The 14130-nt window shown below is 45.8% G+C and overlaps 1 protein-coding gene across 5 annotated transcripts in view; it reads left to right on the forward strand.

Moving 5' to 3' along the window:
• Nucleotides 1–14130, forward strand: part of ETV6 (ETS variant transcription factor 6) — a 315993-nt gene that overhangs the window by 290390 nt on the left and 11473 nt on the right. For all 5 annotated transcript variants that reach the window (XM_045061379.1, XM_045061380.1, XM_045061378.1 and 2 more), the window contains one exon: nt 1101–1646. In XM_045061379.1, the coding sequence (XP_044917314.1) occupies nt 1101–1646 (546 nt within the window). The remainder of the gene's footprint in view (nt 1–1100; nt 1647–14130) is intronic.

The raw sequence follows: 14130 nt of genomic DNA on the forward strand, positions 1-14130 counted from the left end.
TCTCCCTCTCTCTCTGCCCCACCACTGCTTGCACTCTGTGTCTCTCTCTTTCTCTCAAAAATAGATAATCATTAAAAATTAAAAAAAAAAAAAAGATCCCAAATCTTCTTTCAAGATTGTCATTCTGTAAATCAGACCCACTGTCCATGCTTAGAGCAGGTTTTGATACTTTTCCCCCTGGTTTCTGTATAGCAAAGTGGCAGGAATTGTAATGGGTACCTGCCAGAGTACTTACCAGAGTCTGGGTCTAATTCCCTGTCTGTGTGTCTTTGAGTAAGTTGCTGAACTTCTGTATGCCTCCTTTTTATCACCTGTAAAATAGGAATAACGGTATTAGCATCTCCTACTTAGGAGTGTTATACATTTTAAACTGTATAATCCAAGGATGTACCAAGGATATAGTAACTGCTTTAGCAGTAGTATAATAGTGTCATTATCATTAACACCCAACAACAATGCCCCGGAGGTAGAGAATACATACATTTAGTGATGAAAATGTAAGCCCCTGAAAGTATCTGGAAAGCAACCCTTAAGGAATCCAAAAGCCACATCCAAGAGTCAAGTAACAAAAAAACTAAAGAACACAAATTTGGCTTCCTTGTGTTTATAAGCTACTAGTAAGTGATTAATGGAAAGCTTGTGGTCATTCTTAGCCTGTCTAGTGTAGGAAAAGAATTTCAAGTATGTGCACTTTGTTTTTTTTAATTTTTTTAATGTTTATTTATTATTTTTGAGAGAGAGAGAGAGAGAGAGAGAGAGAAACAGAGAGCAGGAGAGGGGCAGAGAGACAGAGAGGGAGATACAGAATCCGAAGCAGGCTCCAGACTCTGAGCTGTCAGCACTGACCCCGATGCGGGGCTCGAACCCACAAACCATGAGATCATGATCTGAGCCAAAGTCGGATGCTTAACTGACTGAGCCACCCAGGTGCCCTTTTCATTGTTTTTTTAAACAGCAAAAAAGACATTCCATATCCAGGGACGAAAGGTGCTGCCCAGCACACACACGGGCTCCAGTGCTCACTACCTTTATCACCACAGCAGGCTCCCTCTCCGGACAACTCACCGGGGTCAGTGATGGTCTCTTCCTCTGCTCCACAGATAATTGTGTCCAGAGGACCCCGAGGCCTCCGGTGGAGAACGTGCACCACAACCCCCCCACCATTGAACTGTTGCACCGGTCTAGATCGCCTGTCACAGCCAATCACCGGCCTTCTCCCGACCCCGAGCAGCGGCCCCTCCGGTCCCCCCTGGACAACATGATCCGCCGCCTCTCCCCGGCCGAGAGGGCCCAGGGGCCGAGGCTCCACCAGGAGAACAACCACCAGGAGTCCTACCCCCTGTCAGTGTCTCCCATGGAGAATAACCACTGCCCGCCGTCCTCCGAGCCCCACCAGAAGCCATCGAGCCCCCGGCAGGAGAGCACACGCGTGATCCAGCTGATGCCCAGTCCCATCATGCACCCTTTGATCCTGAACCCCCGGCACTCCGTGGATTTCAAACAGTCCAGGCTCTCCGAGGATGGGCTGCATAGGGAAGGCAAGCCCATCAACCTGTCCCATCGGGAAGACCTGGCGTACATGAACCACATCATGGTCTCTGTCTCCCCGCCCGAGGAGCACGCCATGCCCATTGGGAGAATAGCAGGTAGGTGAGCGCCGCCCCCCTCACGACCACTCCAGCCTCAGGGGAGACCTGACAAGCCCCGCTGTCTCCCCAGCCTTGCAGCTGGCCTCACACGGGTTCCCAATTAGGCGCCCTCGAAGGTTCTGTGAGGGCAAGCGGAGGCTTCTGCCTGAATGAAGTGAAATCCCTAATGGGCTAGTTAATGAGCCGCTGGGATGGAGTAGTTAATGAGCCTCAGAAATGTTAAGAAACAAATGTCCTACGTCCAGCTTACAAGGAGAGTCACATCAGAATCATGGCTAAGCGAAAACATTTAAAATAAAAGGTTTATGAGCATGCTAATGGCCCTGTCTTGAAGTTTCCAGCAGCTAATTAATGACCAGACACAGCATAAAGAACCTTTGTCTCAGATTCAGACCTGTAATTCTGTCCCGTGGGCAGTAACTCAACGTAGCCTTCACCTTGGGAGAAGGTGGGAGAGAAAAACACGATTATGGTATTGGAGGCAGATGCTCCTGGGTCGTTTGGACAGAGGAAACCACTCCCGAATTCTTCTCCTTTTATGATGACAAGCCCAAATTTGCTTCCCTCAGACAAGAAGCGAGTGGAAATCAGTGGGAAAAAATCTACACATTGTGTTGTGCTCGTCTGCCCGTAATTTACATGAAGTCATCCCCCAGGCACTTACTCCTCCAGCCACTTGGCAAGGGCAGCTCTTTTCCTAGAGCATCTCTCCCTTCAGGAGACAGTTGTTGAGCACCTACTATGCACAGATAAATGCATCAGGAAGTAGGGGGACACAGAGCTGATGGAACAGTTGTCTCCTCAAGGAATTTAATATTTACTGGCGGAGACAGATGGGAAAACCACTAACTAAGCTGTAAGGCACGGGGAAATCAGTCATATGTCCCATTCATTCGGTACACGAGCACTTATCGAGTGCTGACTGTGTGCTAGGATAATTAAGTCCTGTGGAAGCAAAGCAGGGAGAAGGTGCATTTTGACTGCAGGAATTGAGGAAGGGCTTTGCAGAGAGGTCGCTGAGGGCTGAAGGGGAATATGTGTTCAGTAACGGGAGGGAGGCACAGAGGAAGGAGAAGTCAGACCCGGTCAGGGGAAGGCGAGAAATGCCCCCTTCCTCCATGAGCTGTCCCCCAGGCCAGAGCCCCAGCTAAGCCCCAGGATGGAGCCGTGCTCCTAACAGCGTGACCGCACAGGGAGCTACAGGCTACATTAACTCCCTCTGCCGTGACGCATTGTCCCTTTTTTATTTAAATTATTTGTTTCTAAATTTTTCTCTGGCTTCAGGTACACCTCCAGTGTTGCCTCAGTTTTACTGTTACAAATCACTTACGTGAGTGTGTTGAATGAAGAAAATGAAATGGCAAAGAAATGTGACTTACGTTTGAAAAACCATGAAAAGTGAAATGATCTGTGTCTGGGATTTGATTCAAAAGGATCCCACGGCACTGGGGGTGAAGCATGGGTGGGGTGTACATAAAATAAGGCTGGCTGTGAGCTAACGGCTGTATGGCTGGGTGACGGATACAACGGGGATTCGTGTTATTTTTTTCTCTACCTTTACATATATGCCTATGTGTGTATGTATGTTTCAATCTAAAAACAAATCGTGAAAGGAAAAACATAGGGGGTTTATAAAGAAGCAAAGCGCTCAAACAAGACACGTGAATTTCCCCAGATGGTTGGAGAAAGAGGATGGGGTCAGTACATTACTGTGAAGCATATAAATGACTTGTCTTATGCTTCCCAGGCCAGACCTTTCTTGCCTATACATACCCTTCGTGTCTTATTTCTTGCACGGTCTATACAGCAGTACTGGACATTTTGCGGATACTTTCTACTTGTTTCTCGTTCTCCGAGTAGCTCTTAGAAGCTGCTTATTACCGCTGTATTCATTTTATATGAAAAGTCATCTGGACCAGGGAAGCCACGGAGGAAACAGAGCCCCAGAGGAGCAAAGGTCAAATAGGGGTTGGGTAACAGGGGCAACAAGGCACTCACTGCTGTGCCGTTGGCTGCTGCTGGTAGTGCTGCTCTTGAGGAGCCTGCCTTCCCCAGCAACATACGTCCTGTCCACCTCCTCGGTCACGCTGTCTTATCAGAGACTTCTAGGAATTGAAGATGAGCCCATCCATCAAGAAAGTTAAATGATTTAGACTTATGGAGTTATTTCTCCTTATTTAATAGGTTTATAAATTTTAAAGTATTAGTCTCTTAGAAATTGTGCTACGAGGGGCGCCTGGGTGGCTTAGTCGGTTAAGCGTCCGACTTCAGCTCAGGGTCATGATCTCGCAGTTTGTGGGTTCAAGCCCTGCGTCAAGCTCTGTGCTGACAGCTCTGAGCTTGAAGCTGGCTTCGGATTCTGTGTCTCCCTCTCTCTTTGCCCTTCCCCACTCATGCTCCATCTCTCTCTCTCTCTCTCTCTCTCTCTCTCTCAAAAATAAACACTAAAAAAAAAATTAAAAAAAAAAAAGAAATTGTGCTACGATTTTTTAAAATCTTATTCCTAAACATCAGAATTGTTTCATGTTGGAGTTAGCCCCATCAATAAGACACTCCATGGAAGATCATACCAGCCCAGTGATGAAACTTGGCACCCATGGATGCCCTTGTCTCTCTCAAGAACACACAGAATAGGGGAGTCTATGCTTTTCTTTATGACCCTAGGAAGTCAGAATAGTCACATAAAGTAACCCTAGGGCCCAGACCCTTTGAGGAATGCTCCTCGGTGTGATAGAATCTATAAAATTATGATTAATTAGCTCTAATGATATGCTCACAAGTTTAAAAGTCTCCAGATGTAAGTATTAACTAATTTAACCAAATCCAGACCAGCTGATTTAACTGCAAGTCACTGTTTTTCTCAAGGGTGAAATGATAGGGTTAGAAAGTCTACAGTCGAACACTTTGTCTTGATTCTAACCCTCTGAAGCGAACTCCTCAGGGCTCCATGCCCTTTTGTTTCACTTGGGATAGCCCTGTCTCTTCTCTCCTACCCTTCTAGTGTCTTTTTGGACCACCAGATCGTTGTAAAATTCTATTTCTTAGCGGCCAAACTCATTGAGTTATTCCTGTGTAAAGTGTGGCATTACAGAACAGCCATAAAAAAGCCTTCATATCTGTAGAGCAGATACGAATACTGCGAAAACTTAGTTCCTGAAGCTTTTTGCACAGCACTGCCGAATGCCATCGCCGGAGGGTGTGGATGGAAACACCGCTTATGAATGCGGATCAAAAAGGGAAGCCAGATTTCTGTCCATTCGGATGCCATTTGCTCAAGTACTTTGGGATTTATGTATTTGGGCGCTTGCTGTGTTTGGGCACTGGACTGCGTTCGTGGGGGTGGGGTGTTCCAGGAGGTCTAACACACAATCTTGGAAAATCTTGAAAAGGCTGAATGCAGTTGGCGGTCAGTGTCGTGTGTGGGGTCTGTGAAGGACTCCCGTCAAGTACTATAGGAGTCAGCGTCGGGGTCATGAGGAGTCAGAGTCGGGGTGTTAGGGAAGGTTTCGCGGAGGGGCTGGCTTTCAGCTGGGCTTAGCATGCTTAGAATATGAGCAAGTGAAGGCTAGAAAAAGAGAGGTCATTCCTGATAGAGAAAACTCCAGAGCAAGGTAAGGTCCAGTATATTTTTATCTATTTCAGGTAGAAATATAAATCTAGGACTCCAAGTCCATTAAAAATTTATCATATTTTATAATTCTTTTTTTCCCCTCACTTTCTAATATCACCGAATTGGGATTTTATCATACAGTTTGGAGGTGATCTGCAAAGGTATGATAGTTTACTTAGGTATTGGTCTTGTAGAAGAATTAAAATAATCACTAAAAGAGAGGCGCCTGGGTGGCTCACTCGGTTGGGCGTCCGACTTCAGCTCAGGTCATGATCTCACAGTTCGTGAGTTGGAGCCACGCATCAGGCTCTGTGCTGACAGCTCAGAGCTGGAGCCAGCTTCAGATTCTGTGTGTGTTTCTCTCTCTCTGCCCCTACCCTGCTCATTCTCTCTCTCTCTCTCTCTCAAAAATAACTAAACATTAAAAAAAAATTTTTTTTAGTAAAAAAAATCCATAAAAGAAATGTAGGAGGTGGTAGACAGCTTAAATACAAACCACAAATTAGATCTATTTAAACATAGCATGTAGCTTATTTTTAAAGGTATCACTTATTTTTAAGAGGATAAGGACTGCTGTTGAGGTTAATAAGTGAGAATAGCCAGAGTTTATGGGAAAGGATTTAATATGGAATAGAGTGAGCCAAGACCCCTGGGTTCAAACTTTTTATTGAATAGCCAGTGGTGTATGTAACAGTGAGCAAACTGCTTCTTTCTTTAAAAAAAAATTTTTTTTAACATTTATTCATTTTTGAGAGTGAGGGAGACAGAGTGTGAGCAGGGGAGGGGCAGAGAGAGAAAGGGAAAGACAGAATCTGAAGCAGGCTCCAGGCTCTGAGCTGTCAGCACAGAGCTCGACGCGGGGCTCGAACTCGTGAACCACGCGATCATGACCTGAGCTGAAGTCGGATGCTCAACCAGCTGAGCCACCCAGGTACCCCCAAATTGCTTCTTTCTGGGCTTAGTTTCTATTTGGTATGCTCATGAAGGGATTGCGTGGTGGGGGCAGTAAGACATAGGGGGTTGGGGCAGCATCTGGGAACCTTCTAGCACTTTTCTCAGCCCACGAACGTTTTACTGGTCTGTGCTTTGCCAATGTGTTTCATATCCAAAGAGTATATTGGCAGTGAGCACCATAAGGTGATGAGACGTAGCACCAGTGATGCCGTGAGTCATGTTTTTAGTACATATTGACATTCCTTCTTAGAACTCGGTGATTTCGAAGCCAGAAGGGTCTTTCACAGATGAAGAAACTGAGATTCAGGCACATCCAGAGTCCAGCCTTGAGTTTCCTCCAGTGTCCTTTCCAACACCCGTGTTTCCTTCTGACCTGGGACTCCAGAGCAAGGATTGGAAACTCTGGCCCGTGGGCCAAATCAGCCACCGCCTGTTTTTGTAAATCAAGTTTTATTGGCATACAGCCACACCCATTCACTTAGTGCTGTCGGGAGGCCACTCTGGCATTGTAACAGTGGAGTGGAGCAGTTGCAACAGAGGTTGTATGGCCAACAGAGCCTAAAATATTTGCAGAAAACGCTGCAGGAAACATTTGCTGCCCCCCATTCTACGGCATTGTTGATTCGGATGTGCAGCACAGTGTGCTTCAAATCCTAGGCATAACGTGGGATGCGGAAGTTGAAAACATTGTCCCCGCTCTCAAGGAATTACTTGCACTTTACAGCATGAGGCATGCCTAAGACATGTAGAAAGAACAATAACAAGTGATGTAAGAAAGGAGGCAAGTGCTAGACTGTAGGCTGTTTGCAGACCAGTCCGGAATATTTGCAATAGCGTCATGAACATCGATAAAATACAGTTAAGTGGAAGAAGTTGTTTCTTTGCATACCTGAATTGTGCAGTTAAGTCATTCATCCATTTATTCAAAAATGATCACGAATCTGTATGTGCCAGGCCTTTTTCTAGGTGGCAGGGCATAGCATCTCTAGATGCCAAATTTTGTGTCTTTATTGACATAAGGCAGGATTCCTCTGATTCTGTGCCCTCAAACAAACTAAGCTTCTGCTTTGGTTTTAACTATCGACAGCCAAGTCTTCAAAGAAGAATTTTAAGTCGATTTGGCTTTCTCTTAAAGTTCTTCAATTCCATTAAAACCTGAGTTACCAGACTTCCTGTCTGCTTGTCCCTTCCCTGGCCTTAATCCCAAAATCTGCTACGGACACAAGTTTCATTTGGCGCACCGGTTTATAATCCATTCATCGTCCTTCATTTGCTGCACAAACGTGGGGATTTTACAGGTCTGTACAGACGGGTTGTTCCAAGTCCATGATCCATCCAAATAGAGAATATTTCTTTTCTTGTGCTTATCTCACAACTTTTGCTTAGCTCTCTGATTCTCTTTGCAAACATGAGCATCTTCATGGTTATCTGCAGCAGATAAGACATAAAATCCACCCCGCCCCCAAGCTCATGCTCTCTTTTCTAATAACACACGTCATGGCAATCTTTCAGATCTTTAAAGACACTTGCAAAAATGTGCCTATTATCTCTCAAGGTTACATTTTAAACAGAAACAAAAAGATTCTCATCGAGGAGACACGGAGTCTCCTGTACTGCTCATTTGTCACCTGCCTAGAACAATGTACTTTCCTGATTTGGTTTTATTGACTGGATGAGTTCTGTATGCACAGAAGTTCAATCCTGGAAGCCTCTAACTTTCAATCAGATGAAGAAAAATAAGCTCCGCTTGGATAAGCCTCCAAAGAAGTTGGAGGCACATCCTCAGGGGCCCGGGGGGGCCAGGGGAAGTCACTCTGTACTCTTCCCCCTGCTTCCTCGCCTACTTCCTCCCCCACGGTATTTAGTGCTGGCCAAGTGGTTTCCAGTGAGGCTCATGGACTTAATTATTTATTTTTATTAATGAGCCTCGGGACCAGCCTTGAAGGGAAAAAGACTTTATTTTTTGTTGTTGTTAAGTTTATTTATTTTGAGAGAGAGAGGGAGAGAGAGCACGAGCAGGGGAGGGGGAGAGAGAGAGAGAGAGAGAGAGAGAGAGAGAGAGAGAGAGAGAGAATCCCAAGCAGGCTCCATGCTGTCAGTGCAGAGCCCAATGCGAGGCTCAAACTCACGAACCGTGAGATCATGACCTGGGCCGAAATCAAGAGTTGTCCATTTAACCGACTGAGCCACACAGGCGCCCTGAGGGGAAAAAGACTTCATAAAAGAGAAGTCTAAAGGGTTCAGTGTGAAAGTGACGAGGGGCAGTCTCGTTCCTGGGCCTCGGTGGTAAGATGTGCCTTTGCATGCTTGTGTGTAAATGTCTGTGTTTGAGGAAGAGAAGGACGGGTGTGGGGTGCTCCCATGAACCAGAGAGGCCCAGGGTTTCAGTACTAGCTAAAAGAGCCACAGCATCCCTCACTGTCTCAGGCAGATAACCCTCTGCAGAACCCCCAGGGCTCCCGACCTGGGGTCCCAACCAACAGCTGGCCCGGAGTGTTCCCGGGGAAGCAGCGTGGGCCTGTGGGAAAGCGTGCACTCAGGAATAAGCAGGATTGGAATCCAGGTCTTGTCTCCAAACAGGGGCTTACTGTCCCTGAGGCCTGGTTTCCTTCTCCATCTTAAGGAGAATACTAATACCCATTTCCGTAAACATTAAAAAATATATATTTTCTATTTTTAAAAAGGGGTGCTTGGCCGGCTCAGTCAGTTAAGCCTCTGACTTTGGCTCAGGTCATGATGTCACCGTCGATGGGTTCGAGCCCTGCATTGGGCTCTGTGCTGACAGCTCAGAGTCTGGAGCCTGCTTCGGATTCTGTGTCTCCCTCTCTCTGCCCTCCCCCACTTTCACTCTCTCTCTGTCTCTCTCAAAAATAAATAAACATTAAAAAAAAAAAATCTAATACCCATTTCCGGGCTCTGTTGAGTACTAATGAGACAACATGTAAATGCACAGCACCAGTTGGCTAATTACTGAGCACGAGAGCCCCTTCTCTGCTCCGTTTTTTTCTTCGCCCTACTGCAGGGCTGCAGAGAGTGAGGGGAGGGCAGCAGGTACAGCTGGCCCCACCCCCACCCCCACCCCCCAGAGCTGGCAGGGGCATTGACCTCGGAGGCCTGTGTCCTAGGCATTTGTTTCAAGTGACACTGGCCTGCAAAGGGCACCCCTTCAAGGCGCCCGGGTTTTCTTATCTCCTTGGAGATTCACCTCTGCGCTCCCTCCCTCTCACCCCCCGGGGCTTTGCTGGGGGGGGGGGGGGAGTATCCCAAGTGTCTCCACCTTCTCACACTGGCTGAGTCACTGCAGTTTATTTTCACTGCACTACCGAGAAATCAAAGAGCCCTGAAAGAGAAGGAAGTTTCAGGACAACGTTTTTACAAGATAAAATGGTCACAGCACAGTGGCTGGGCGGAAAATCGTAGAAGGAGCTCGGGGAGACTGGAAATTCCAGTTTGCTTAAGGACACACATTTCTGTAATACAACGTGACTGCCCGACTGCCGACTGCCGGGAGGTAGGGATGCAGTTTTCCCGGGCTGCCCCCACCTGAGCAAAGCAGGGGCTGGGGTTTTAAGCTCAGCTCTGCCAGTGCAGCCCAGCCTCACTCCACGCCTTATGCAACCAGAAGTGAAAAGGGCCAACCTCGTTTGCAGCTGTGGTCCCCATGCCCCCCTGGAGCCAGGAAGCACAGATCTCTATCCCTCACCCTCACTTCTCCCCCACCCAGCTTGCCACCGTGCACATATGGTTTCTGTTTTCCTAAGCCGTGGCAGAACGCAAGCAGTTGCCCATTGTAAACACACCTCTGTGTATCAGCACAGGGTTGGATGAGCTGGATTCATCTGCTTCTAGGTAATGGCTGATCTAGAATTGGGGGGGGGGGGAGGGTGGGAAGCAAAAACAAAACAAAACAAAAAACCCAGACAGACAAACAAACAAACAAAAAGCCCTGAGCTGTGCATGTTGTAAAGCTCGTGTTCCTATAAGCAGAGTTTCTCAAGCTTGGGACTCGTGGTAATTGGGTCAAGTGATTCTTTGTTGGGGAATGGGGGAGAGCTGACTTGTGCATTATAAGATAGTTAGCAGAATCCCTGGCCAGTAGCGTCCTTCACCCCAGTTATGACAACCAAAATTATCTCCAAACGTTGCCAAATACCTTCCCTACAGGGCAAGATTGCCCCTGGTTTAGAACCACTGCTCTCAAGCAGAGGAGTAACTTTCTAATTTGTACGTTACTTAGCGGTTTTGTTGCTGAACCTGAAATAAATCCACTAATTTTTTGCAATAAACTTAAGTAAAACAGGGACACTCACCGTCTGGTGAGTTGGTGATTATACCCACGGAACTCCAGTTTACAGACCTTCATTTAAAATTCCATTTGGGCAGTTAGAACAACATAAAATTACTTTCTCAGAAGCTTTCCCAAAATTTTAATTAACCACCATCATTAAACATTCCCTTTGTCGATAACTTGACTTGCCCACTCAGATTTTGAAACATCAGCTTTGTCTAGCATGATTTTTTTCATTAGAAACTATGTTGGTTATGTGTGAATCGCCCATCTTTTTACAGTCTCTGCTCTGCGAGCGTGTACAATGAGTCTCTGGTAAGAGACAGACGTGGGAGTGGAAATATTTCTCCTTAACCACAGGAAGGGAATTTTTACAATGCCTTTTAGCTGTGGGTACCCAGGGCACCTCACCCAGCAGGAAGGAGAGAGAATGCTCTCTGCAACCAAAAAATGGCACGTCACTTGAACTAAACCCTTTTATAAACTTCCTCTCATGGAAGAGACAATCCAAATAATGGACATGTGTTTAAAACACCCATGTGCCTTCATATAAAGGCCCTTTAGTTTAAGAGAAATGCACTTAGAATTAATGAATACTTTGTAACATAAAATTTTTTCACATGCATGTTCGAGGGTTATGTTATAGGATAATCTTTTATTTATAGAGTTTGGTGAATTTTATTATAGAGTTTGGTGAATTTATTAAGCATTTTCATTGATGATCAAAGAACATTGTATCTGTGCAGATGTGGATTTCGACAGAGCTGAAAAATTACAGGTAGGCTATGGTAATAACCTCCAGAGGATCTAGGGAACTAAAAAGGTTCTGCCTTTTATTTAATTGAAATCTTAAAAACAAACTAACTCACATGGCTGAACTTTAATTGTTAAAAAAAAAAAAGAAGAAGAAGAAGAAAGGGAAAAAAATCTCTTGTATGATCAGGCATTTATTTTTATCATCTGGAATAATTTTTAACTAAAGAAACCAAACAATCAATAATAGAGTTGTAAAAGCCACTTAATACTCTGAGTTTGAAACAACGGCTTTATGCCACAAAATTCCTGTTGCTACCTCTGTTAGTGACTGAATAATTCAATATGTCTTGAATGTCAACATATTTTTATTACTCAGCTAATGTTGGCTTTGCTGGGTTAAATGTCATTTAAAGTGATCAGCTGGCAGCTTGTTTGGGGTTCTTTTCACATTTATGAAAGGGAAAAGTTTGCAAGAATCCAATGTTCTTGAAACATATAGGTGAAGTCTGTTCTCCAGTGAGCCCTGCCCTTCATTTACCAACCAAGGAGCAGATAGCATTCCAGATCTTTTTAAAAAAAAATTTTTTTTTGAGAGAGAACACATCTTCAGGGGGCAGAGGGAGAGAGAGAGAGAGAGAGAGGAGAACCCCAAGTAGTCTCCATACTCAGCACAGAGTCCAACGCAGGGCTTGATCCCACGACCCAAGCCAAAATCAAGAGTCAGAGGCTCAAACCAAATGAGCCACCCAGGCGCACCCCTCTAAGATCTTTTTTAGGAAAAGGTTTACATAAAGATCCAAGTTTGAAGCCCCTGCATGGACCTCAGTGCTGGTTAAGCCCTTGCTTGGAGAAATGGTCTGGTTCACACTGCACTGTTTTGTGATAAGTAGAAGGTACCACAACAGTAAAACAGAAACCACAGACACAATGAAAGTGAAAGTCTTTGTGCAGAGGGGATGGAAGGACCATCCGCTTTATACTTTAGCTCCAGTTGGCCGAGAGATGAGAGGACTAGCAATATATTGTTCACCTTCATATGGGCACAGTTTCTTTATATCAAACCGTTGAAGACAATCCAATAGTTCATTACTATTCAATGTTAGTGAAATGGACACTTGAGAGAATTGAGTCCCGATCCAGGTGACACCAAGCCCCTGCAGTGAAGATGATTTCTCCCATGTGGAGGAGCGATATAGGAGTTAGACACAGACCCCCTTTGTTGTTCCTTCTAATTTACTGGCATTCTATGCGATAATATTTGGTTTTGTCAGAGGTTTTCCAACTGGGAGAGGCTGGGGGGAAATGTAAATGCATCTGCCATTGTATGATGGGACAAACACTGAATCCGCAGCTCAGTCCTTGGTTTTCCATTTGTAGTAACAGTGTTCCAGGGCAAGGAGATGGCAAGGAGGGTTAGGACCCATTGCCTTCCCCACTGCTTTGCCTAGAAATAGAGTCGTCCTGTTACAAGAGCCTTAAAAATGAGCTAGGGGGCGCCTGGGTGGCTCAGTCAGTTAAGAGTCCAGCTCTTGGTTTCTGCTCAGGTCATGATTAGTTCTAGTCCCGCATCGGACGCTGTGCTGACAGTGCAGAGTCTGCTTGGGATTCTCTCTCTCCCTCTCTCTGTGCCCCTTCTCTGCTCACTCTGTCTCTCTCAAAATAAATAAATAAAAACTTTTTTAAAAAATGAGCTAGAGTCTTCTCAGTGTGACCCTGACTTCTCCAGGTACTTTATGGTGCTCGGATTGGGTCCCCCACTCTCTCCCTCTGGCTGGCAGGCGGGTAATAGAAGTGGCTGGCCATTTCTGTCCCCAGAATGGGGTTCAAACTCACAGAGCACCTGGTGTCTTCAACGAAGAGCACCGTTTGTCCTTTTCTAAAACCCAGTAACTTGCACATTCCATTAATGTTTAGACACAGATAATGGGGGGGGGGGAGGCTACAGTAAAGAGATTTATGGTCATTTCAAGTTTAATGTCAGTTTCCTGCAAGATTAAGCTTCTTAGAAAATGCTACATTTTATGCCAGTTCCTTGCTTGGGCTGTTCAGAGAAAAGGCTGGATTTCATAAAGCTTACACTAAACAGAGCTAAACCTTGTTCTGGAAAGGCCTAAAATTTTACAGATATCTACCTGTTCACTGGCTTCTCTGAGAATAGAAAACCCATCAGGAAGAATGGTGGGACACGGGCTTCAGAGTGGTGCAGAGCCTGGAATCCTGTGTGTGTGTGCATCACTCACGAGCTGTGCCCTTGGAGTAAATTACCAAACCCTCTAAGCCCCAGCTTCCTTGTCCATAAAATAGGAATAGCAACAGCACCTGCCTCCGAAGGTGTCCTCAAGGTCAAGTGCAGCACAGTGCCTGCTAGTAGGCTACCCGATACGTAGCATTGTTGCTATTTTCATTACTTTCCCTTCACTTGCAATATCACTAATGCAGTGATCCTGTAAAGTATGTGTGATTCCCATTTCATATATGAGGAAGCAGAATCTCGGGGAGATTTAGGAAACCTGCCCAGGGTGACCTGACTCAATTCCCCTTGTGAATATACTCCTGAGAAGGGTGTGTTTCATTCTCTGGGAGGTGCATGTGTTGGCTCTAAAATACTCCACGTCCCAATTAGACACTCCCTGCCCAGGTGTGCTGGGCCTCACCCAACATAAGGAAGTCAGCACACTGTAGTGCAGGAGCCCAGGAATTCATATCCCGGCCCCCTCAGGCCTCAGAGGGTTAGGAAAGACGCACGACACGTGCTGAGCACATACACAGCGTTCGGTAATCGATCATTCACGACCAGCCATTCTGGCTCCAGCCTACCAAAGCTCCCCAGAGTCAACAGTGAAGCCCCTGAAAACTGGAGTCTCTTACTCTCA

Source organism: Felis catus, chromosome B4 (assembly GCF_018350175.1).
Source record: "Felis catus isolate Fca126 chromosome B4, F.catus_Fca126_mat1.0, whole genome shotgun sequence".
NCBI classification, from domain to species: Eukaryota; Metazoa; Chordata; class Mammalia; order Carnivora; family Felidae; genus Felis; species Felis catus.